Source organism: Rhinolophus ferrumequinum, chromosome 11 (genome assembly GCF_004115265.2).
Source record: "Rhinolophus ferrumequinum isolate MPI-CBG mRhiFer1 chromosome 11, mRhiFer1_v1.p, whole genome shotgun sequence".
Lineage (NCBI taxonomy): Eukaryota > Metazoa > Chordata > Mammalia > Chiroptera > Rhinolophidae > Rhinolophus > Rhinolophus ferrumequinum.
In genome coordinates this window covers 8,077,140-8,102,353 of record NC_046294.1, presented here as the reverse complement: position 1 = coordinate 8,102,353, position 25,214 = coordinate 8,077,140, and the positions used below count along the sequence as shown (strand labels likewise).

Below are 25,214 nucleotides of genomic sequence, written 5' to 3'. Positions count from 1 at the left end.
ACATCATTATGAGCAAGCAGACTTATTTCCTACTAGCCCCCCATTCCAGCCTCGGGGTCAGGGGTGTTTGTGGGGCAGAAGAAGGGTGTCACAGACGAGGAGACTAGAGGGCCAGAATGAGAGCCTGCAAACCTAGAAGGCCTGCATGGTGGTAACAGTGGGAGAGGGAGAGATCAAATCTCAGCACAAAATTTTAAACAGAGAACTGCCCAGGTGAGGAAATGGAAGTAAAGCATTATTCTAGAAGCACAACCCAGGGTTTTCCCTCACTAGGCAGTGCTGCAATAGGTGGGGTTTGCTGAGTAAGCTCTTGGCTGACCCAGTGCTGAGCGGGAAGATGAATTAAAACTGAAGCTAAATATTGAAAGAGCATTCCCATATCCCACCCAAATTCCTGAACCCAGACACCTGAATCTGTTGGTCAAGAACTGGGAGGATGTTGGTAAAGTAACAAACAAAAATCATCCCAACTGAAGTCTCTTGGCTAGAGGCCTCTCTGGGGATAAGCCGGGAAAGCACCCCGGGAGGAATCCTGTTTCAAGAAATGGGGAAGGGGCACTCCCGTTCACGCATTTGTTACACTCGCTTACATTCACGCTCTTCCCAAGTTGCAGCAGCCCCACTGAGCTGCCTCCCACCCCCCTCCCCCTTTCTATTTACTCTCTACCTGTGTATCAAAAAAACCAGCAGGGCTCATGCCCTCCATACTGTATAAAATAGTTGCTATTCTCAGCACCCGGGCCTGGTAGCCCACACCACAGGATTCACCTATATACATATCCTGCTGCAGTGAAAAGAATCCTGCTTCGTTTCTGTGTGAGCTGAAACCCTGAGAAACGTTCCTTCTCTTGCACTATAAGAGGACAGATACCCTAACAGAGATGATTTCAGAGACTTCACGCCCATCTCAACCTTGGAAGACAGAAAGGGGAGACTGGTGCTCACAGTCTTCAGGCTGAGGGCTACCACCCCATTCTCCCAACGTTTTATGGGACTTCATTAGTGGGCACACAGAGGGTGCAAGCTATTCTGCTCTGCAAACAAGCACAGTGCCCATGTCTCCTTGGCTTGGGAATCCCAGATAACTGACCCATCCAATTGGTAGTCTCCACGCCTCAGCCAAATAGCGCAAAGGCACAGCAAAGTGGAGACAGGGACACTTGGTCTCCCAGCCCACCAGACCAGATATCCCAAGAGGGAAAGGTCGGTAAAGAAAGTACAAACGGTTAGTTGGTGCAAGTGATTGATAAGAGCCAATCATTTATTTTCACTGCCCCAGTCACAAGCTCTCCCTCTGTCCCCACTCCTGCCTGCTATGGAGAGTGCCCTCACACGCTTCCCCACCCTCTGCGCACCACGTCATCACTCTCCCTTGTTTGGCTGCCAGTCCAGCTGCCATAGAATGTCAGAAGGGTGACATTTCTAGCTCTTTTCCTGTCCAACCACAGGGTACAGGACAGGCAGCCCTAAGTGCTGCTTTCTGCGCAAATGTTTTTTGATTACAAATATCTAACTAGGTTTGAAATGTTTTATAGAATAAGACAATATTTTTTTCAACAAACTTTAAAAAAAATGTACAGTTTTGTTGTTTGTTTCCACCTCCCCCACCCCCCCACCCGCTTACGCACCCTCCCCCCCACCACCCCTCCCCGGCAGCTCAGCCCCACCCCGACAGCCCCTGTTTTCCTTGGTTGTGTTTTGGGGGGTGCCTGGCACCCCCAGAGATTCAGCTTCATGGCTGACAGGCGACAAGGGCAGGGGCTTCACCGATACCCTTGGTAACCGTAGTAGTTCCTGTAGTATCGGTCTCTGTCCTGGGGGTGGTGGTAGTAGTAATTCTGCCACTAGAAGAGAGGGGAAACCCCATCACTGGCAGCCACAGCCGGCTGAGGACTGAGAGGCATGACACTCATTCCTCTGGTCCTGCCCCCCGTCACCCTCTCTAGTCCCAAAAGATACTTACATCCCGATTGTACTGTCTGTAATAGTCTCTGTATCTGTTGTACTCATAATCTCGGCCGTAGAATCGATCATAGTCTCCCCTGTACCGATCGTAGAAATTACGATAACCCTGAGGAAGGAGAAAGAGGAGTGAAGACTTATGGGTTTATTGCATCACAAGCCACAGCTAGCCCCGTCTTAAATGAGACACATCTCAGCTTGATATTTTAACAGGATAACCTTCCCAGGATAAATTCTTCCAGAGGAACACATTAAATGGGCAAAACCCTAAGCCCTGAGAAAACAGCCCAAACCACTCTGCTCCCCCAAGCCAATAGGAATGGCTAGCACGGCCCAGAGGGAGGAGCAGAAGGAGAGCTGCACTCACCCCTCTGTTTCCAGAATGCCCCCAGTACTGCTGCCCGTAGGCCCGGTTGTCGTAGCCTCGGCGCTGCCCGCCCACTGGAAGAGAAATGGAGAGGGCGCTCAGACAGCTGGCGTGGGGTCCTGGCTCCATGTCTGAGTGGAAATCAAAAAGTCGGAGCCAAAGGCCATTCTGGGGGAATAGGAGGCCTGCTTCTGTCAGGCGCACACAATGTTAATTAAAGCACCAGCCAGGATCTTTTAAAAAGTCTGAGGGGGGAGGGCAGAGGAATAAACACAAGAAAACCAAGCCACCTTGCTTTTGAAGCTCCCCAATTCCTGCAAAACATTTAAGATGGCAAAAGGATACATGGCAGAGTTAGAAACATGAGTAAAAACTGCCATTCATAGAATCACAGACTTTCAGCCCTGGAAGGGATCTCAGATGTCATATAACCCAGACCCCTCATTTTCTACAAATGAAACAAAGTCTAAATAATAAGCTCCTCCAGGGCAGGAATTGTTGTTGGTATTCCCAGTGCCTAGCATACAGCAGGCACTCAATAATTTTGTTGACTTAACACTAACACACACTTACACACACATATACACACATTTTTAAAGGGCAGTGAATGCACACTGGAGGATTAAATGACAAACTAGACATTCAGTATAAATTACTTTGTAACCCCCAAAATTATTGAACAATGTGTTCACTTTATGGTCTGTACAGCAGGGTTGATCTACTGGACAAAGCAGTAAGAAAACTTAAGATGAGGATCCAATTTCACTGCACAAATCCTTCAGAAATACTGCAACAGTGAATGGGGAACCCACTTGTAAAAATGAAAACTAGACAAATGAGAAGGCTCAAGCATTGCTTTCCACGGAAACAAATATTTTTGTTGAAAAATAATTACCTTTGTCGAAGGATTATGGAAAAAGCACAGAAACTGGGGGTAAAGGACGTAGGAAGAAAGAAACTCCATAAAGAAGTTACTTCCTTATTCCTTATTTTGAGTGACTTGACTTGGTTTCCTTGTGGATCCCGCTCAGCACAAAGCACAGACTGCAGCTGGGGGCTGGCAGGCCCCCAGGACTCACCATAGCCTTGGCCTCGGCTTCGGTTCTGCCGGTTGCGCTTGTTTCGATTGTTTCGGCGGTTTGTCCGCTTCTCGGAGGGGGGTAGCAGCTTCCTTGCCTCCTCCTTGTACTTAGTGACAAGGGGCTGAGCTTCCTCCTTCTCCAGCTCTCCATATGTCACCTCATCCATATAGTCGCATTTTTCAGGCAGAGAGAAGTTGGCTATAAGAGTAAGAGAGAAGCTTGTGGGCCTGAAAAGTGCATAGATGGGTAAGATCTCATTATAAAACCTCTATTACAGGAAGAATAAGATTTTCTAAGCCTCCTCTACTGATACACAAAAAAGTGCTGGTACTTTCTCTACCGTAAGTTTTCCCAAAATTGTAACAGCCCCAGGCAAAGGGCTATCTGCAAACTGTAGATTTGCAAGTTCTCAGGTGATCCATAATAAATTAAGAGTGAACTGGGTTAAGGTTTCTTATCAGGACAGAAGCAGGTAGCCAGAGGCTAAAAGTAACTGAGAAAGTTTTGGTGTTGGTTAGATAAGATGCTAAGAAATACATGTTTAAAAGAGGCTGATAAGAAACTAACCCAAGTCGAAAGGCACTTACTCATCTACACTAGGAGAACAGGAATCAAGAGTACATGGGGTCTTATTCATCACCTGTAGATGACGGGCTGGCATATCTTCCAGTCTCTAAACATCAAGTTCAGAGCTGAGTTCCCGTATAATTCAGTTCAGTGAGGGCTTTCTCAATTCTTAGATGAATCCAGTTAACCCTCATTTTTATAAAACTGAAGTAGATCCCTCCAAGTGCCTGAATATCAGCTATGGACTGGCACAGCTCACTCTTAGTAAATTCGAATGAACAACCTGGCTCTTAGACTGTAACCAGCTCCCATCCCTGGGTGTTATCAGAATTCAAAGAGCCATCAGTCAATAGGGCAGGTGGGAAACCAGGAGCTGCAGGCAGCAAAGGGAAAAATCACACTCTGAAGGGAACAGCAGGAAGCAAGATCAATCAAGATAGGTTATTCTGCCTTATGGGGACCTTGCTATTAGGCTTTGTGTTGCATTAAAGATTGCAGGCACATATCAAAAACCAAAACAAACAAAAAACAAGCCTAATGTGAATATCAGAAATCAAGATATGAGATCATTCAACCCAACCACTATTACTTTAATTTGAATCGTAACACCACGCCCCTAGAATATAAATTCAATAAAGCAGCACTTCGTTTCATTCACGATTTCCCCGTCTGGAATAGTATTGGACGAACAGTAGACACTCTTTTAAATATTTACTAAATGAATAACTGAGTCAATGAAGCCTCTGATTTAACTATCCTGTGGTCTATCACTATTTCCCTTATTGAATCTTATCCAGAATGAGCTAAAGGATTACTGCTTCTCCATTCACTCTGCTTATTCATTTACCATTAATTTACTCTTCAGGTTTACACTTTAAACATGGAGAATCACTCCAGGTGCTAAGAAGCCCTAGTAAGGTGTTCACTGGCCAAGAAGAGGATCTCTAACTTGTCTAAGTTTAGCCCACCTTTCATCTCCAGCATTATAGACTCAGGCACATCATCTCCCTCCACTTCCTTCCTCAACTCCAGCCTCTTCTTCCAATCTTCCTCATTAGGGACAACCACCACCACTTTCCGAGAGAAAGTCTTGAACAGCAATAGTTTCCGTCGTTGGCCAGAGTTGTACACGTTACACTAAGGACAGGAGGAATCACAGATGTTTTAGGAATAAGAATTATCACTCACATTCAACCAAAACACTTACTGAGCATCTTTTACAAATGAGGCACCAGATCAGGGAGGGTCTTATATAAACAATCTTCTTTAATTCTTTGAACTCTACATGACAGATACTGGGTTTTGCAAATCAGGAAAATTGAGACTCATAGAGGCCAAGATTTGTCCAAGGTCACAAACCTAGTTAAGTGGTAGAGCCAGGAATCCAAAAGAGTTCCAACACTTTCCATTACCTCTACTGTATGTATTACAGTCTGGGTCCATATATTAGTGGAAACACTAAGCAGCAGCATCTCTGAGTTCAAAAAAACCACAACACACAACCACTTGGTCATAATAAGGTGTACTGATTCTGTTCCTTAATTAAGTCTCTCTCTACAAATGCATACCACTTTGACTCTAAGTAATTTTCTCAGATTTAATGGACGCCAAAACGTTAATCTTTGGACCTTCTGTAAAACTAGGTTTCTTTTGGAAGTCTGAAAAATACCTGATCAAGAATGAAGTTCCTCTTTGTCCGGGAAGCAATCTGGACCAGTTTACTAAGGCACTGGGAGGCTTGCTGAACTAAAAGGTCTCGGCTTTTGGGGTCCATTTCTGGGTCCTCAAGCCCCTTCATCTGATGAGTTTGAGAGGAAATGAAGAGAAACACAAGAAGTTATGCAGCAAGTTGAAGTCCAAAAGTCACTGGTGTCATCTCTTGAAATGCCAAAGCTATCACATTATTTCATCCCTATTCCTCAGTGCCGTGAATATAGTCCATTTCCTGTAGGAATTATTTCTAGTCTTAATCTGGATGTATTCCAGATTTTATCAGCTCTCAGAAATGACAACACAGCAAAGGAAAAAAAAAATCTCCCTTTAACACATACTGAAAATAACTCATTTCTCTATTTGTGGGACCCTTGTTCTCAGACACTTGAAAGACTAAACCCACGTCCAGAGCAAATACCACAGTTGACTAATCTCCCCCCAGCAACTCACCCTCATTTGATTGAGGACAGTCTCAGCTCCCAGGACATTGTATCTTTTCTCAGGGTTTTCTTTTGCGTATTTCAGTGCCCACTGGGTCTTTCCAGATCCAGGCAGTCCCACCATCAGAATCACCTGCAAGTGAACAGCACCAGGAATGCTATGAAAAATAAGTGAGGGCCATGTTTCTAAAGCCCAATTTAATAATGGCCTCCCCTGGAGGATTTACTTTTCATTGCTCACTCTTGGATTCCACTGATTTTAAAAAATAAATGTTTTATTATAAAACTTTTGTCATTGAGGGTAATAAAAGGAAAAATGAGGAAAAACAAAATCCTCCCCTGCCCCAGTTCAGTCAAGCTTTGAGAAGAGAAGCTACCCACCCATCGTTGCGAAGCCTGAGCACTAAGGCTCTGTGCTGGGTGGCGTACCTCGCACTCCTCTATGGTCTTGGGAGGGACTGCAGTGCGCACGCGCTCCTCAACAGGCACAGCGTGGATGAACACAAACTCTTCTGGTGGTGGGAAGAAGGGCTCCTCCTTCTGACCAAAATTTAATTCTACAACACAATTTTTGCAGAGGACATGGGGTAGGAGGGCCCGGTCTGCCAGGGATTCCTTATTGATCCGGAATGCCACACCTAGGTCTTCTCCATTCTTGGAAAAGGAAAGTTCTACTTCTTCAGCCTCAAAATTCTACAGTGACAAAAGATAAGAGCATTTATGAGCTTATAGGGCTTGGGGTTGAATAAATCTTACAATTTAATCTTTTATTAAAAAAACAAAAAGCAAAACTTCACAACTAAGCAAGCAATGTGTCAAATGCATAAAAGACAGCAGCTGATGGGAAGCAAATTGAATTCCCAGTGCCCTCTACCCACTTCTTGCTATGAATCCACAAGTCTAGGAGCACTTACAGCAAAGCAGCCAATGACATCATTCTCCCCAAAAGTCTGGCCAAATTCTGCAAACTGCCCATTCTCTGCCTTGAGTCCTCGTCCATCAAAACCGTAAGAGAATTCATCCTCACCTACAATAGACTACAAGTTAGCTACTTACACCCAAACTTCTCATGGAGTAAGGAATATGGTAGCCAATACCAACGACTGAGTTAAAATCACTTCACCTAGCTGTGGATGGGAGAAATCGACAGACCATCCAACTCGAAGGAGAGAAACCTCTGTACAGCCTTCTTTCATTGGGAGATTCTGGGTTACCTGTTCAAGATGGAAAAGGAACTCTCAGATACTCTGAGCAACTCAGAAGCAAAGTTTAAGTTAAAAAGACAAGAATTTTATACAAACTGAAAGCAACTATCAAAACTCGACATCAAAATAACAACTGTCAATGAACTTAAACCAAAGCCATGGGGATCAATTTCTTGGTTAATGGAGTGAAGGTTATTTATTGTTAAAGTGTGATGCCTTTTTCTACACTAATAAAATACTGGTGGGCAAGAGTCCAGTACACAGCTTAATGAATAATTTAATAAATGAATGGTCTTAATGAGCTGTACATACTACCTTGGCCTCAAAGCAGACTTTCCCCTTTGCCACTCCATAAGTACTCCTTGCCCCAGACCACAGCGTGGGGAACTTCTCTGAGAAAAGTGGCTGCCCTCCATAGCGGTCTTTGCTCACTTGGAAATGGAGATCCGAGGTATCTATTAAGAAAGAAGCAATCTATTTACTCTAATGACTAACACTCGATAACCATCAACAGAACACAAATATACCTAGTTGTCAAGAAGGGATACAAAGTTTCCCATGTGCTAAATCTCTTAAAAGTTGCAGGCCATGAAGTTTTAATCTCCCAAATCACCTCTGATTGGTTAAAATCCCAACCTGTCTGCCTCATACATACACGTGTCCAGGTTCACAAGAGTTTGATCCTCCTCCTCATCTTTTGCCTCTTCTTCGGTGGGTGGTGGAGACTTTGAGCTATACATGAGAGAAAAGCAAATACAATGTAACCAAAGCCCTCTTCTTTGAGGAGTGTCTGCATGACATCACGTCCATTTTTAACTATCAGTGAATATAAAATTCCAGCAGACAGCTTCTTTCAGCAAATGAGAAAAGGGCAACAGGAGCTTCCAGGGTAGATTCAATCTAAAACTTATGCCTATAAAACCCTATTCCATTTTTAATCCACCCCTCTTTGCAGACTCCAATCAACACCAGGTATACCAATATCAGAGCAGACACTCCCTTCAATGAAAGGGACTGTTTCCCTCACCGGCTGTGGTAAGCCTCCTCTCGGAATTCATAGTAAGCTCGGCCATGTTCATCCTTCTCATCCCGCTGTCTCTTTACCCCCCGCCGCTCACCATCTGAGCCTGCTGGTTTTGACTTTTCACTATCTTGGTCATCTCCTACAAAAAGGAGGGAAAGAAAATCAGCAGTTTTTCATACTAGAGTGAAGAATAAGCTCAGAACCAACAGAAACTTAAGGGGATCTGAGTATCTGTCTAATCAGAGTAGCCAAGTTACTCCCACTGCATCCACAGAGTGGTTTATTTTCAAAGATCACCTTCCTGTCATTACCTGGGATTTTTATTAAAAAATAATAAAAAAAGACACTATGGGCTAGTTACAGGCAAGCAGTAGATAAAAATTGGACAATTTTTGCATTCTAAATTTATCTGCTTAAATCAGGTCAAACTTGCAGATTTCCCCACCAATATGACATGAAAAATATATCCCCTAAGTCTTGATTTTTTAAAACTTCACAGGTTAATTTAAATTCTTGATTGTCAGATGAGAATTTAAGCTAGACAGAAAACGTATTTTCCAACACTTCCACAGCTTCATGATACAGAAGCCTCACTTTGTGAATTTCTTTTAAAGAGTTTGCCTTTCCAGCTTTAAAATGCACAGCCATCACGGCTTTACTTATCTAGCAAGTGGATTCAGGTGCATGATACAGAGCTGTATTTTTACTGAAAGTTACAAGAGCAAACCACTAAGTCACAAGAAACCCATAAATAATACTGTAGCTTTACTGCACATAATTTGGGGCAGAAAGGTGTTGTCATATATTTAGCAACATTCTTTACAAGAGAAAAACAAAAGAATTTTTCCTTAGGCTTTTGCAGTTTCCAATACTAAGAAAGTTTTTAATAATAATTTAAAGCAGTCCTTTATCCCTCAACCTTTATTATCTGTTATTTGGGATACACGTTAAGTCAAAGGTTATGTAATGGGATTTTTGTTCCAGGACATAGGACAATCTTCAACTTGCATGTGACTATTGTAGAATGGGTTCCAATTATACTATACTAAGTAGCAGCCTAAAAAATGTATTCTAAAACGAACTAAGGCAACCGACTTCATACATACTAAGACTTGGAAGACACTCTAGTTTTCCAACCCACTCTGACAGATAGTATGGATCACCTCTAACCATCCAATCACTTCAAAGGAAGAGAGAAAGGTCACTAACTCCCCGCGGTGACGCTACACATTCTCTTCCACAAGGTTACTCAATGGGCCCACCAAAACCTCAATCATTTCAATTAAGTTAGTTAGGGACCAGAAATGTAAACGGCTACTTAAGTGTACAGCAAATTTACAAACATGCCCGTCCATCAACTCAGTGGGAAGATTATATTTTAATCCTAAAAATACAAAGTAAACCCCCTAGCCAAGTTCAATGACTTGTTTTAAATGTGCTAGATTAAGGCTTTCTCTTCACTAGTTAACTATTAAACTCGACACCCTCACACCACAGGCTGTCCCCTGCTGCTAAAGCAGGAACAAGGTTAGATTGGCCAGATTCTCTGTGTGGCTCAAACTCTAGCAATGTGCTTCTGATGGAGCGAACTTTGACGAATTGTTTATTGCTTAATATTTTTACGGCGAAAAAGTCAACAGTCAGGTAGCCTCCAACAGTCGGTCTGGCTGTCCGTGGAATCGCCAATTCGTTAACGCATTCTCATTCTCGATTTGGGAAAAAATAACCAGCACCGCGGGAGGCTGCTCCACAGGTAGCTCAAAGGCAGTTCGCATGCAAAACGGCTCACTTCCATCCACTACCACCAACGAACCGAGTTAAGCAAGAACCTCCCTCCTGCAGAGAGTGAGGCCACCAGAGGCGGCCAAACCTCCTAGAAAGGGGATAGAGAATGGAAGTCCCGTCCCCTGGGGTGTCCCATCAAATGCCGATGGGAATCAGGCACTTTCAGGCAAGTGATCAGAAGGGATCGGCCCCTGGGGTGCAGGGCTGGGTGCTGGGACAGGGGCGCACCCGGCATGCTGGAGTCGGGCTCCGCTGCCAGCTCCTCACCCTGTTCCTCTGCGGCCTTGTCACCCGGCGCCTCGGATCCCGGCGTCTCGTCCCCGCTCCGCTCCTCCGGCTCCTCTTCCTCCCCCTTGCCGGTGCCCTGCTCTTCGCCACCATTTACCCCACCTGACTCGGCCGTGGCCTCCTCCGCCGGCTTCTCGGAAGCATCCGGCTCGCCCGCGGCCTCCATAGCTGCCGCCTCCGGGGGCTCTGGCGGCGGCTGCGCGGCCTGGCCCGAGGCCTGGGCAGGGGGTGGCTCTTCGTCCTCGTCCTCAAGCAGCGCCTCCTCGTCCTCCTCCTCCTCTTCGTCGTCCTCCTCGTCCGCACCCGGGCCGCCGCCCGACGCGGCCACAGGCCGAGGCTCCGCCTTGCAGGCCCCGCCGGGCCCGGCCCCGCCACCGCCGGCCTCGTCCTCGAGCATCTCGGCGTCCAGCGCCTCCTGCAGCCGCTGCGCCAGATCCACCTTGAGGCCGCGTGAGTCCAGGCCCCGCCGCTGCAGCTCCGACCGCAGCTCGGTCACTTTCAGCCGCTTCACCTCCATCGCAGCCGCCGCCTCCTCCGCCTCCCGCCGCCTCCTCCCCTGCGAACCGTCGACCGAGCCCAACCGCGCAGGCGCCGCCGCCGCCCGCCTCCGCTTCACGCGCCAGCACTGAGCCCGCGCGAGCGAGCGCACGCACGGACGCACGCAAGCAACAAGGACTGCGCGCAGCCTCCGCTACGTCGTGTTTGGTTCTCCCTCCAGCTCCTTTTCCCTTTTAGGCCCGAGGACCCCAAAACCACGCACTAGGGTAATATTTCCCCTCTTGCTCCCTCGGTCCCCTTGCCGCTGGCGGGCGCGCGCCGAGGACGACGGACTTCCCTCCCTTTAACCTCCCACCCCTTCTTACCCTCTGGGCCAATCGCCGCCGGTAGTTTCACCGCGCAGCCGCGCCGGAGCCGGAGACGGGGAAGGCTGGCTGCGGCTCAAGTGCCTCGTAGCACGGAGGCGTGTGCGCACCCGTTTTTTCGTACTTCCAGTCGGGGACTGCGCAGCCGCCCGGAGCTCCCTTCCCACACGCCCCTTCAGTCCAGTTACCACCCTCACTCCCGTCTGACCGGATCGCGCTGTCGTCTTGGGGTTTGCTCACTAGTCCCTTTCCTCTACTGTCTCTACGTACAGCAGCTTGTTGAGAGTCAGAAAAAAATAAGAGCCAGGAAGGAAGCTGTTGCAACGTGAAAGCCTACTAGTAATTGTCTTTCTGCTTGGTAAGCCAAAGGGCTCTCCAAAACCAAGGAATACCGTAACCACTTGGCCCCCATCCCTTAACTTCTACCCAGCAACAGACGCCCTGACCTCGCCGTTTAGCTCTCTTATTGGCCAACTTGAATCGTCATCTGCAATTCTGATTGGTCATCCATGATCGTCCGTTTCCAATTGGCGAAGCTGCCAGGGGATTTTTTTTAATTTTTTTTCTGTGTTGGTCCGCAGGGGAGGCTGCAGAGGCGAGGTCGTTTTGCGGGATTACTTTTCTGGGGTCGTTTCTGATTGGATGCCGTGGCGCAATGCGCGCGACCCTTGAAACAACAAACTGTCAGGAGACCGGATCCTGTCATTTGGATGCTCCGGCCGGTAAACCGAAGCCCAGGGGAAGATTTCCGGGCTTGGGCATTTGCAAGAGGGGCTGGCCGCGGGGCTTGGAGGACTTGCAGCTGAGCTGCTCTGCGGTTGGGTCAGTCTCGGCCTGTGGGTTGTGGTGCACGGGTCACATTCACCTCGGCTCCCCAGCTCCTGGTACAGACGTCAACTATTGCTGGTTGAATATGTGCGAATAAAGAACTCGGATGGAGTCAAGCCTTTTAGACTATTGTTAGCCGTTGTCCCCGCCTACTTCCTTTCACTTCCAGGTCAGGGAGGTGTGTCTAAAAGTAAGGAGGAAGTAAATTCGCCGGCGTTCGCATGCCTCCCCCAATTCCTTAGTGCGGCCTTTGCTTTTTCAGGGTCTCTTCACCCCGAATCATCTCTTTGGAAAATCACTTAATCTCTGGCTTTACTATTGCCACATCCTCTCCCTGATTATTTTCCTGCACTTCTAGAGATTGAAAAATACTGCAGAGGAGCGGGAGGAGCTGTAGTGAAAAGCAAAACTCCTTCCCTGGAGGGCCTCCTGGAGAAGGGTAATTTCCTCCCTACTTAAATCGGCTATCAAAATCAGTAATTTTGCTTCCATCTCCAGAGCTTCAGTTGTTTTTCCCCAATTCCTCAAGAGAACTGAGCGACAGAGTTATGGAGAAGCGCCTGCACGAGGCTCAGCTGTACAAGGAGAAAGGGAACCAGTGTTACCGGGAAGGGAAGTACCGAGATGCCGTGAGTAGGTACCATCGAGCTCTGCTTCAGCTGCGGGGTCTGGATCCAAGTCTGCCCTCCCCGATACCTAATCTAGGACCTCAGGGCCCAGCTCTCACACCTGAACAAGAAAACATACTGCACACCATCCAGACAGACTGCTACAACAATCTAGCTGGTAAGAACAGGCCTGAAGGGTGGGTAGAGTATACAGGCAGGCACATGAAAATCTGACCATTGGGAAAAAACACTGACGTGCTTTTCTGCTGTCATCTAATTCTGCTATGAATTGAAATAATTTCCAATCTATATGGCACTAATTGAGTTTCTGTCGGGCGGCAGTCTCACATTTCATCTGGAGAGTTTGTTAAACACACCTCCTGAGCTCCACCCCCAGAGATTCTGATTTAATGGGCCTGAGGTAGTGCCCACGATCTGAGGGACTCCCAGGTGATGCTGATACGTTTAGGGAATTGTGCGCGCTATAGAGAAAGTACTGAACTTACCCTCATGATGTTGTTTCTTTAGTATTTAAAAAACAGGAAAGAAGGCACATGCTTCAGCTGATGTAAGTCATCCATATTAGATGTTTTTGATAGCTTTTCCTCATTTTCCTCCTTATAAATCAGCTAGATGGTATCTTGGATAAGTATCTTCAATCTCCAGATGGCCTTAATGGATGTTAAGACTATCTCTAGGATTAATCTGCCAGGAGAAAGATTAATTCTTAGGTCTGTTCTATGGCAGCAAAAATAACCATAGAGCTAATTATTTTGAAGTATATTAAAACGTTCTAATGGGCCAAGTTGAAGCCCTAGAAATTATTAGGAGTGGTTTTTACACTTTGTAATGGTTGTTTAAAAGTGATTTTTTTTTTTTTACTATAATACTCATCAGCTGTGGTGTGGCAAAAATCTAGCTTCTCTCCCCGTTCTTTTGCCCCCGCCTCCCACTCCAGTTCAAGGCGTTGTTTCTAAGTACAGTTATGTAGGACACAGCTCCCTGGCCTATGCTGGTATTATGAGCCTTCTACTCCTCCGCTGAGGCAGTAGGTCGCTGGTCCTGCCATTCACGCTGACAGCCGGCCACTCACGATGGCCACTGGCCGCGTGGCAGCACACAGCAGCCCACCGCAGCTCTTGCCAACCTCTGGCTGCTCAGGGCAGCCCAGCTCCAGGGAGAGCTGTTGTTCACAATCTCAGCTGTAGAGGGCGCAGCTCACTGGCCCATGTGGGAATTGAACCCCTGACCTCGGTGTTAGGAGCACTGCTCTTCAACCACCTGAGCCCCCTAGGCTGGCCCTAAAATCTAGCTTTTTTACAGTGTGTGTATAGTACTACTCTTAGACTCAAGTAACAATAATAATTATAATAGTTAAAGTTTTATTTGAACAATTATTTATTAGCTGCTGAGGATCCCCGCTCATGGAACGTGTATTCGAGTAAGGGAGATGGACAATTAACATCAACAAGAATAACATATATAGATGTTAGAAGGTGATAAGTACCTTCTAAAAGAAAGCAAGCAGAAAATGCGGATAGTGACTGCTACCGGCATGGGAGCGTTCACTTTTAAAGAGAGCGGTCAGGGAGGGCTCATTGAGGTGACATCTACAAAATGCCATGGGCAGACACTGTTTAAGCCCTTTACACGTATTAACCTATTTAAGTGTCATAAAAATCATTTGAGGTAAATTTAAGGAAACAGCTAGTAAGCGATAGAACTAAAATTAAACCTGGGCAATTCTTAACTCCAGAATTCTTATTGCAGAATACTGCACACTATTAGAGAATAGGATATGTATTAAAGAACTGACTAGAAGTCAAGGAAATGAGATGCTGTAGAGATGGGTACCTGTCAATGTCTTGACTGCAGGTGGACTGGAAGGCAGAGACCATGGCTCAGCCACCTATCTGTAAAGCCTCTGCTTGTGGGTGGTTGGTAGATGCTCCCTAAAGACTCACTGAATTAAAAGTTTTCACTTACTGCCTGCCAATTAACATGGTGAGAATTTATTTACAATATCTCATTTCTCAAAAATTCTGGAAGGAAGTTAGGGTTATCCCCATTGTACAGAGAAGGAAGCCAGATCGTGTCACTACCTAAAACCTTCTAATGGCATCTCATCACACTTAGGAAAAAATCCCAACTCTGACCGTTATCTGCAGGGCTGGACAGGATCTGGATTCTCCATACACTGACTTTGTAAAGTACATTTCCACCTTCCAGCAGCTCTGTACGATCTCTTCTGTCAGGTTAGAATGCCTTATCCCTTGAATGACCCTTGTCATTCAGATCTTGGCTCAGAAGTCATTTTCTTAGAGAGGCCTTCAGTAACCAAACTGCACTCTGACCTCATTCACTATCCCAGGACAGTTCTGTTTTTCTCAAAGCACTTTTGAAAACTTCATTTATTTGTTTATTGTGTATTCCTACTACTTGGGAACTAGCTCTTTACTCATCAAGATGTTTGTTTTGTTCCTCTTAAACCCCTGCTCCCGCTCTGCCTCGCATGTGCTCATTACTCCATAACTAGTTGTTGAATGGATGAATCTACAGCAATGGATTAAGTGACCACCAATCTGGGGAAACATCTAAATATAAACCATATGACCACTTGGTGGGGATGTTGCAGAAGGAATGCAAACATCAGCCTAGGCCCTTCAATAACTCATCAGCCTTCGTTCTCGGTTCTCAGCACCACGATGTGATAATACTGGGTTTAATTCCCACAATTATGAAATAGGGAACCATTTCCCTTCTTAATTATACAAAGACAGAACATTGGCCTGAACGTTGTCTCCTGAACAGATTTGTATTTTGAGATGCCATTCAGTCATCCAAGGGAATGGTGAAGTAATAGAGAATCATAATAGAGAATGAGGATGATTTTGGAATTAGAGAGTCCTTGGTTCAGATTTCTTACTCATTCCACCTACAAGCTGTGGGATCTTGGACAACTTACTTTACTTCTCTGAGCCTTGATTTCTTCATCTATTAAATGGAAGTAGTAACACAGATTTCATAGGGGGATGAGAAGATTAAAGAAGCACATAGCATAATGATTGCTCTTGCCTCACACAAGTAATGGCAACCATGGTTGTTAACAAAGCTGCAGTACAAGAATGGTGGTGAAATGGGAGATTCAAGGCAGAGATTCTTGGGTAGAAGAGACACAATGAGGAAGAGGTTTAAATTTTTAAAATATGTTCTTACCAGTTTTATAGATGGGCCTATCCCAACGCTAGGTACTAGTAGGCATTCGGTAGATACTAAAGAAGGTCGAAGGTAAGTAGAGCTTTTATTCACTGCTGCATCCCCAGTGCCTAGAAGAATGTCCAGCACATTGTAGACACCTAACATTTATTTGTTGGAGGGTGAATGTTGTTGTAATCATCCTATGTTTGGTACTGACTTGAGTCGGCCAATGGAATTTAGTGCAATAAGGCCCTCCTCCCTCTTCTCTCTGCCTTTCATTTGGCCCCATTAGCCTGTCTCCTTCAGATGGAGCCAGTAAACTATGAACGAGTGAAAGAATACAGTCAGAAAGTCCTGGAACGACAGCCTGATAATGCCAAGGCCTTGTATCGCGCTGGAGTGGCCTTTTTCCATCTGCAGGACTATGACCAAGCTCGGCACTACCTCCTGGCCGCTGTCAGCAGGCAGCCAAAAGGTGAGAGAGAAAGGGGTTGAAGTGGTAAGGACAAAGGAAATTGTCCCACTGAGGGAGTAGCTTTGGAAGCTGGTTTTGTTTTATTGTACTTTTTCAATTTATTTAATTTTTTGACTAGGTAATAATACATTCACGTGTTCAAAATTCAAAAAGTATAAAAGTATGCAATAAACAGGCCTTCTACTCTTGTATTCTTGTCTCCACAGAAAAGCAAATATGGTATATCCTCCAGAAATCTTTATGCTTAAAAGGGCACATATATAATTTCCTCTACTCCCCCCAGTGAGAGAGATTTTAAAGCATTGTTTTTCAAGTTTCAGTTCCTAAGTTGTGACTGAAATAGGATCTGGATTCCAGTGAATACACTTGATAATCCTCATTTTTTCCAGCTCTCTAGTTGGGGTCTGGCTTTTGCTTTATCAATTTATCCTTTAGCTCAACTAAGCCCAGGTATGACCTAGAAAAAGGCCTATAGAGAGAGAATCAGACTTGCTCCTTTGTTTCCAGGGCAAAAAGGATATTGCTAAGCAGATGGCTGGTTCAACACTGAAAATTGTCTCTTTTTTCCCATTCTGGCTTAGAGCAACTGCTAGATGCTAAAAGTCGAGGATCCCCAAATGTTATAACAATACAGTAAAATCTCACTAACTGCATAAGACAGCCACTGTGAATTAATAAAGATATAAAATATGAGCCACTTGTTCATCTTTCTTACCTTCAAGTATATAGGTTAACTGCCACCCACGTAGAGTTATCTTTTGCGGCTCTGCTACAATAACTATTTCTTCAAACTCCTTTCCTTATAAAATTAGCAACCAGCCTGGCCCTGTACAGAGATTTTTTTTTTTTTAAATCCGAAGTAGTATTAATGAGATTTATTTTTGCATGGAATAGTTGTGATATATTCAGATCTTAGAATGATTTTTAAAAAATGGAAGTATGTTAAGTCTTTGTCCCTGAGGTGTGATTATGGTCTGTGTCTGACTTCTTCACCCTCTTCTAAGATGCCAACGTCCGGCGGTACCTTCAGCTAACACAGTCCGAACTCAGCAGCTACCATCGGAAAGAGAAGCAGCTGTACCTGGGCATGTTTGGTTAATAGAGAAGGATGCTCGTCCACTGGAACTTAGGTGAACCATTAAAGACCCATCAAGGGAAATCTGAGCCTCACAAGAGAATTAACCCCATACCTCTGACCAAGGTGGATTTCTATCTTGTCTATAGTCCTCCACAAACTACCACTTATACAGTCTGCCTCTTTTTTGTCTGTCCGTCTATATATTTGGATAGCTTTCAATACATGGTATTTTGGGGGACATTTACCTTGAGGAATAGAAGCAGAAAACATTCATTAGCGGTGGGTGGAATTAGTCATATCTATGGCATAGGTTAATGATCGATGTTGTTAGATGTATTCCTGTACAGAGAAGAAGGCGAGCAGAGGATGAAATAATGATTGACAGAAGTTTCTTCCTTTGTTTCTGCAGATGCCCAAAGTTAAAGTTACACAGGCCACAAACTGGGCAATATATTTCTTTGGTGAAACTATAGACAATTATAAATTGGGCCCACATGTCTTAAAATGAAAAATTTGAAATTAACCATGTTTGATTAAATTAATTCCTTATTCTTAATATTTCATATACATTCAGATTGTTTTTTCCCTACAGGAGTATTTGGTTCCTATTATTTCTCTTGGTAATTTCTAGTGTTTGTTATTGTTTATACTCATCATGAATATAGTATACTTATTTATTTTTTCATTAAACTCTTCTATCTTAAAATCTCTGGAGTCAAGCACTTAAGTATTTATTTAATAACCCTTCAGCCTTCATGCCAAAAAAACACACAAGTACACATTTTAAGTTTTAATAGGCACATAGCTATATATAGTATGCTCGTTGCTCGTTTCTCTAAAACATTAGGAAAGACAGATTACTCTTTTTAGAAACAATCATAAAAGAGCAGGATAAAAACATAAATCTATTCTTTACCAGTCACCTTGTGTTTTACAAGAGCTCAGTTCCTTTATAGAGGAGGGAAACAAGGAGGAAGAGTTCTTCTTTAGTGCTTTTTAAGCACTTTTAGGAACTTTCTGGAAGCTGTGTTGAGCACAGGTGCAGGCTGCAAGTCTGGTGCAGTCATGACTCAATAGAAAGCTCCATCAACAAGGATTGTCATTCTACTCGAATAATGCCCAGTGTATGAGTTCTACAGAGTAGATGAGACCATGGAGCACTGCCTCTACCTTTGAGTGGACGTGCTAATGATAAGCATTAGCCATCATATAACCTCAGACAGATTTCAGGGGGGAAATGACAAAACACCTTCGTCTTATAGAGTGTACATGAGTTCTTTCCCCTTTATTAGTAAAACCCTCTCTCCCAGTGATCTAGGCTTCAGGCTTCTCTTTGTTTCTCCCTCCACCCTTAAATAATACAACCATTAGCTCACAACAGACAGTTTTTCTATCAAATAATCTTATGAAGTCCAAGGACAGAACTAACAAAAGTAGAATATTTTATTCCTCTTCCAAGCTGCTTAAATTTCTAAGCCTTGATTGTTGCTAAAATTTTGTCAGTTGCATGGTTTGCATGGTTTTGCTTTCTGATTTTATTTTGTTTTTGTTTTTTACCCCAAGACTTAATGTTACAGTGAGCTATCCTCTTCATCAATGAGGAAAAAATAAAACTGATATTTAAAAATGTGTTTTAGAAATTTATTGCACTCATCTTTTTATTAGCACTGTTAAGAGACAAAGTGGTGGGGCTTACATTTCAGTCTTTATTTCCAAGGCCAGCTCCTATGGAGATGTTAATGAACAGGAAAGTGGACAAAGTTAGGCTGTCTGACTGGGTCTGGAGGAGGTCTGGCAAGCCCACATCCTGAAGGAATCAGCCAGAAGGTACCAAAATCTCTAATACTCCGAAGTTTGTCGAGGTCCGGAGGCTGCTCACCTTACCAATCTTAAAGGTTTCCACAGGATTTAAGGGTTTGCTTGAAAAGAAAGCCTTCATAGTGGATGTGAAGGTTCATACTTTGGCACATACTTTAAGGGACAGTTCAAAACAGTATTTTCCAAACTCCTCCCCACCCCCTTTACAATTTTGCCAAAACCACATACTGCTATTTAGTTAATATTTTATCTAAACATATAATTTTAAAGAAACCTTTGGACAGAGGAACATGTTAAATGACACTATGGGAATGTAAACAGCAAACTCCAGACTCTGAAACCATGGGACGAGGAATCAAATTTCTTCAATAAACAAATTGCAAAGTAAGAGAGGGTAACCTATAGATTAAAAGAGGCTTAAGAAACACATCAGCCAAGTAAACGTGACACTACTTCTGATTTGAAAAATACTAAAAGTTTATGAGACTGAAATAAAAAATATATATATATTGGTCGCTTCCCAGTTTTTGGCACAGAGCTCCTAAAACCCTTGGGATTTGGATTCTGATTTGAAAAAACAAAAGTTTATGAGACAATTAGGGAAATTTGAACAAGAAGAATTACTGTCAATTTTGTTGAGTGTGATAATTTATTTTTTTTTCAAGATTTACAGCTGAATGCCAAAATTGTTTACTGATAAAATTGGGGAGGGGACTTTGGAGCACATCATATTTGCAAAAAAAAAATGAATAAAAATAGATTTTACAATAAAAAAGTATATGTCCAAGTAAACCATCTTTGGAAACACTGGCTTTGGACAAATTAAAATCAAAACCAGTGTGAAAAAAAGCCAATGTGATAGGCTGAACTGGTGAGTTTTGTGAAGCTGAGCTTGGCCAAATGTCTGGTGATTGAAGAGGCATTAGACACCAAGTAAAGGCACACTTACAAAATAGCCAATTAGGAAAAGAAATGAAATCCTAAATTAGAAATAACATCTTTAAAGCTGGAGAGCAAAGGGTAGTTGTTTGGAAATGAAGCTTATAACTCAAAAGCAAATAACTTCTCAGGGTGAAACTCTTAAGAAGCTGGGGCCCGGCCCATCCGCATAAAAGGAGGCCGATTTTGGCTCAGTAGAAGGAAGCATTATCCAACTATTAGATCTGTCCAACAATAGAGTAGGTTTCCATTGGAGACTGAGTTCTCTCAGAGGTTTAACTGGCAAAAGAAGGGTCCAGTGTTGGACTAAAGGTTGGATGAGCTGACCTGGCCTTCCTTGAATCCATGGTTGGGACCATCAAGAGCAGTGGAAACTAAAGAAAATATTGATCATACCTCTACAGACTGGCATAAAGTGTTCCTAGTGTCCAGCAGATAGAAAGTGAGGCAACTGTGGCCTTAATTGTGTTGGCTGCTGCTTTAAACATCTTGAAAATTCCTACCTGCCACCTCCAAAGAAGAATGCATCTCACATCTAAAACTAATTTATTGTGTGTCAACTATACGTCAATAAAAAAATGCATCTCATGCTGGGAACTGAAAGCAAATGCTTGCTATTTAGCAGAATTTCACCAAGTTACAGATACTTCTTAGGTATTAAGGGTGGCTGAGACAGTAACCATGGTAACTGTGTTCTCCAGACTGTCCAGAGAAATTATTTACACTATATGTACATGTAGACACAGATATTGATCATGCCTTGCTTTTAGGAACTAATGTTCTAAGGCAACCAATTTTCCCCCCCTCACTATATGTGTGTATATATACATACATACATATATATACACACATACATATAATGTTCTACATACCATAAAATTCACCCTCTTAAAGGCAACTGATTGTTTTTAGGCATTTTGATTTACTGTAGGAAAGATTTTGGAAAAGGTGCTCCACTCAACTAGAATAGCTCTAATTGTACATATGTATGTCTTGCTTTGTTTCACCAAGGAGTTAAGGTAGTAATGTATTGGCATAAATAAAATTAGCCATTTGAAAGATAAACTCAAAGGTTATTCCAACACAAGGAAAGTGAAAGGTGTAGAAGTCACTCTTCCAGCCATGAACATGTTAAGCATCAACTTTTGCTTCCCATAATGCCCCAGATAAGGAGCTTTCTTTGGCCAAATCGTCAACACTCAGCTCTGTCTCCTTCCTATAACTCAAAAAATGTAACTTGTTAGTAAGAGTTAACAGTACTGATTATGACAGACAAATCCCCCCCAAAAAATTCAGAAAATTTACTTGTATTTTTTACCTTTTTCTAAATTTTCCTTCCTGCTTTTTCTGCACTCAGTTCCTTATGTGCTGGAGAGAAGGGTTTGTAGGGAGCCCTCCAGTCCATCCTACAGCAGCACTCTTCACCACAGACTAGGACAGACCCTTCTCTTACATTCCTAGGACTCTTTCCTCCCCACCCCACAGCAACACCCCAAACTCCCATTTCTCTGCTATCTACTGTCAGTCACCACCTGTGTGACAGTAGATGAGTAATTTGACCTCTCTAGGTTGTCATCACAGTTATTAAGTGAGGGAGTTGGACTAGATGAGCTTCTCTCATCTGGACTTTCTTGCTTTAGTTTCCCTAAGCACCCATCATTTCCATACCACAGGCCCTCAACCTCCCCCTGCAGACCTACCACCATGGAGCTTAGTATTTTCTGCTTTTTAGTTTCTCATCTGCAGAGACCTCACTTCATATTTATGACATGTAGGCAAACATTTCAAGTTATTGATACAGCATATGTTTTTGAAACAGCCAACCAAAGGTCTTTTTACATGGAAAGCAGAGGTAAGGGGTAAGGGAGCAAAGCCAAACACTCAAGAGGCCACCAAAGAAAACAACTCACAGTTCTAGTTAACTATCTTCAACAATGTTTTAAACCAGTATGGGGAGTGTTTTAAATCACAAGCCATGGTTCAAATTCTGGCTTGCCCCTTCACTAGGTCTGTGACCTTGAACAAGTTAACTTTGATTTTTGAGTGTCAAGTTTCCTTGTCGGTGGGAAAGGTGCGGGAGCTAACACCTCATCAAGTTGTTGAGGAGTAAATGAGTATATGAAGTCCCTAATACAGCCCAGTACACAGGAACTCAACTACAACAATAAACCATAATTTTGTAAGATTCCCTAATTTGTATACTCTTCCTAAGTAAAGTCTACATTGCCCTCTGCCTATCTCACTTCTTGCCTCATAAGCAATCTGACCCCCACCCCTAACCCAAGTACAGATATCGGTTTCCTAAAAGATCAGGAGGGAGAGAGTCAGGATTCAGAGGTTTGTGGAAGAAACCAGCCAACGTCAGTTCAATGAGATACTTTCACTGCTAGCTTTATGGTCCAGAATGCAGATAAGCGATTACACCCCAGGAAAATTCCCAGTGCCCTTCGTGCTGACTGAGATCCATAAGGTCCTGCTATCTGGCTGGGTAAAGAAAAGGATGAGAGGAAGCTTCAGCGTGGTGAGAATCTTCATTCTGTCACCCAGCAGGGGAAATAAGATGCTTCCAACCTTTTGTGCTGCCCCAACAATGGCAAGGAACAGGCCTAGCATCAGCTCATGCTCCCCAGATGTTAGTTTTTGGGGCCAAGTACAAAATCTTTGGGTGGTCCTCCACCACAGTTGTTCTGTCTGTCTGCCGTAGGGGAGCCAGGGAGGGGCTGTAGTCCTAGGAGGGGGCCAGCCTCTGGATCTGGTTTGCTGCGTTTGGCCAGATCCTCATTGTGAGCCTTGCGGATGTGACGGTATAGGTCCCCTGACTGCGTGTAGCTGCGCAGGCAGTAGCGACACTCGTAAGGTCGCTCACGTGTGTGCACTGTGGCGTGTCGCCGTAGTGTGTAAGAGCATGAGAAGGTCTTTCCACATGTCTTGCAAGTAGGAACATCCTCAGTAAAAACCCCAAAGCTTCCTGGGGCTGCTTCATACTCAGAAGGCAGGTAAAGTGGCTCATGCAGGGCTGGAGGAGCAGGCAGGGGCGAGTTCACCAGTCCTCGATGATATTGCCCTGGACCTGGCAACAAATGGTAGGGGAGGGGAGGATCTGGGGGCAGGAAGTGGTCACTTGGCCCCACCTCCTCCAGTCCTGCTACCCTGGGCTCCTCAAAAGCCTCTGGCTGGGGGGGCTGTCCACCATACATTGCTCCTCCAGGTGAGAACAGTCCCTCAGGACCCTGAGACTGTTCCTCTGACACGTCAGGCTCCTCATCGGAAATCACAATAGCTTCCACTTTCACCTGGACCAGCTCAGCTTCTGCTGCGGTGGGAGCCTGGGACGGAACTGGGGCTGGGACTTGTGCTGCAGCTGAAGCTGGGGGATAGAAACCTTGTAATGGTCCTCCAGTACCCCTTGGTTCTACCACCCTCAGACTGTCAGAACCCACATCAAGGGGAGCCAGTGGCTCCACTGAAACTGTTGGGAGGCCAGAAGAGAAGTAGTTTGCAGGAACTGTCTCTGTGGAGCTACTGGGACTGGCAAGAGAGACATCAGCCAGGGGTGGAGGAGGTGCCCGTAGATTCGGTGAGTCAACCTCCACGCCAGGCTGTGTAGTGTCAGCCCCACCGGGCATTGGGGGCTCATCTGGAAGACACACAGTAGGTGAGGGAGCCGCAGGGCCTTTCCATTCCCCTTTGGCCCAATGGCCTGATGTCTCAGCAGATGCCAAGGCAGGCTGGGGACCACGGGAAGTGCTGGACAAAAACTCCAAACTAGGGGGCTGTGAGCTGCTTTCCTCCTCCTTCTTGGTACTGTCCGCCTCTGCCAGGGCCCGGGCTTGCAGCCGCCGCTTACACACCTTGACGATGTCATTCATGTGCAAGTAGCTGGCAGCTGCCAGTACGTCTTCCACGGGGGTATCCCCTCTCAGGACCAGCTGGCCAGCATACATAAAGTCCAGAAGCAACCCAAAGGCTGGGGCCGTGACAATCTCATTGTGGATACACACCAGATCCCTCTTGTCCAGTTCTCGCTCTTTGTAGAAAAGCTGGAAGAATGGGCTGCAGGAGGCCAGCACAGCCCGATGGGCCAAGAACTGGGTGCTACCCACCATCACGGTGCAGTCACAAAGGAAACCCTGGGACCGCTGCTCTCGGAGGCTCTGCAGCAGCTGCTGGCTGTGCTCTGGGAACTCCATAGCACCCCACGAAGGGGAAGCCCCTAGAAAGGTCCCCACCAGTAGCTCCCTGGGAAGAGAGGGCAGTGGGTTAGGGCAAGTAACCTCTCCAAGAAACCTTAGCGACAGCCCTGGGCTATCACTTGCCACCCCCAAAGCTCTAGAAACACCGTTCTGACCCCAAGACGCTCGCTTAAATTGCAATTCTCCTTTCTCCTAAATCACACCCACTGGTCTCCTTTTAACTCCGCCCCCTTGGCTTAACCGTAGCAGCAGACCCCGCCCAGTTTACAAAGCCCCTCCCAGGAAGTCCCGCCCCCCAACCAGCCTCCGCTTCCTCGACGCCCACCGGTAGATTCCAGCAGCTCCTCCAACTAAGAGTCTCTTTCCCTCCCAGACCTTCCCGGGTGATACCTCTACGCCCCACTCCGGTAACTCCCTGAGCCTCTCTCTGTCGCACTCCAGGGGCTAAGAAGTCCTAGGGTGGGAACTAGTAGAGAAAGCTGATCCCTCACCCACCACCGAGCAGCCACTGGGCGAACTCCGCCCCTTCCCACCTTCTCAGTTGCAATTGGCTCAAGTTTGCCTTCCTTTGTCACGGATTGGTTCACTGTCCACTAACTAGCCTTCCTCTTTAAGCGGCGTCTCTAAGTGGGTGCTGGTGGCCGTCGCTCAGGCAGTTAGATGCCGGATTGGATGGAACTCCTGTCCTAAACTTTTCCTCCTCCTCCCGCCTTCTTTGCCCCAGAGCCCTCTGGATTGGCTAAGCTTATCCATCTACCTGAAGCGGGAGGAGGGCAAGGAC

At 45.1% G+C, this 25,214-nt stretch overlaps 3 protein-coding genes across 10 annotated transcripts; 1 reads left to right on the top strand and 2 right to left on the bottom strand.

Annotated features, from left to right (window-relative positions):
* Window positions 1–1,229: 1,229 nt before the first annotated feature.
* HNRNPUL2 (heterogeneous nuclear ribonucleoprotein U like 2) lies at window positions 1,230–10,984 on the bottom strand. The gene is made up of 14 exons (XM_033119536.1): window positions 10,413–10,984; window positions 8,364–8,499; window positions 7,992–8,068; window positions 7,652–7,791; window positions 7,255–7,345; window positions 7,046–7,158; window positions 6,561–6,824; window positions 6,142–6,264; window positions 5,648–5,776; window positions 4,947–5,115; window positions 3,409–3,609; window positions 2,330–2,403; window positions 1,964–2,071; window positions 1,230–1,844 (listed from the first exon to the last, which is right to left on the bottom strand). Exons 1-14 carry the CDS (start codon window positions 10,948–10,950, stop codon window positions 1,764–1,766), a joined length of 2,244 nt encoding a protein of 747 aa, XP_032975427.1. The 5' UTR covers window positions 10,951–10,984; the 3' UTR covers window positions 1,230–1,763.
* Window positions 10,985–11,058: 74 nt separating this feature from the next.
* Window positions 11,059–19,112, top strand: TTC9C (tetratricopeptide repeat domain 9C). 6 transcript variants are annotated; one of them, XM_033119547.1, is made up of 5 exons: window positions 11,060–11,197; window positions 11,878–12,018; window positions 12,623–12,910; window positions 16,223–16,405; window positions 17,410–17,753. In XM_033119547.1, the coding sequence occupies exons 2-5, from the start codon at window positions 11,952–11,954 to the stop codon at window positions 17,502–17,504; spliced, it is 633 nt and encodes a 210-aa protein (XP_032975438.1). In that variant the 5' UTR covers window positions 11,060–11,197; window positions 11,878–11,951; the 3' UTR covers window positions 17,505–17,753. The 6 variants fall into 6 exon arrangements, with proteins under 6 accessions (XP_032975443.1, XP_032975438.1, XP_032975442.1 ...); XM_033119551.1 differs by lacking the exon at window positions 11,878–12,018 and adding an exon at window positions 12,483–12,563 and having other exon boundaries at window positions 11,067–11,197; window positions 12,654–12,910; window positions 17,410–19,112; XM_033119550.1 differs by lacking the exon at window positions 11,060–11,197 and adding an exon at window positions 12,483–12,563 and having other exon boundaries at window positions 11,898–12,018; window positions 12,654–12,910; window positions 17,410–19,112.
* A 128-nt stretch (window positions 19,113–19,240) lies between these two features.
* On the bottom strand, window positions 19,241–24,946 carry ZBTB3 (zinc finger and BTB domain containing 3). 3 transcript variants are annotated; one of them, XM_033119537.1, is made up of 2 exons: window positions 24,824–24,946; window positions 19,241–24,479 (listed from the first exon to the last, which is right to left on the bottom strand). In XM_033119537.1, the coding sequence occupies exon 2, from the start codon at window positions 24,428–24,430 to the stop codon at window positions 22,874–22,876; it is 1,557 nt and encodes a 518-aa protein (XP_032975428.1). In that variant the 5' UTR covers window positions 24,431–24,479; window positions 24,824–24,946; the 3' UTR covers window positions 19,241–22,873. The 3 variants fall into 3 exon arrangements, with proteins under 3 accessions (XP_032975428.1, XP_032975429.1, XP_032975430.1); XM_033119538.1 differs by having other exon boundaries at window positions 24,929–24,937; XM_033119539.1 differs by lacking the exon at window positions 24,824–24,946 and adding an exon at window positions 24,759–24,764.
* Window positions 24,947–25,214: the final 268 nt, after the last annotated feature.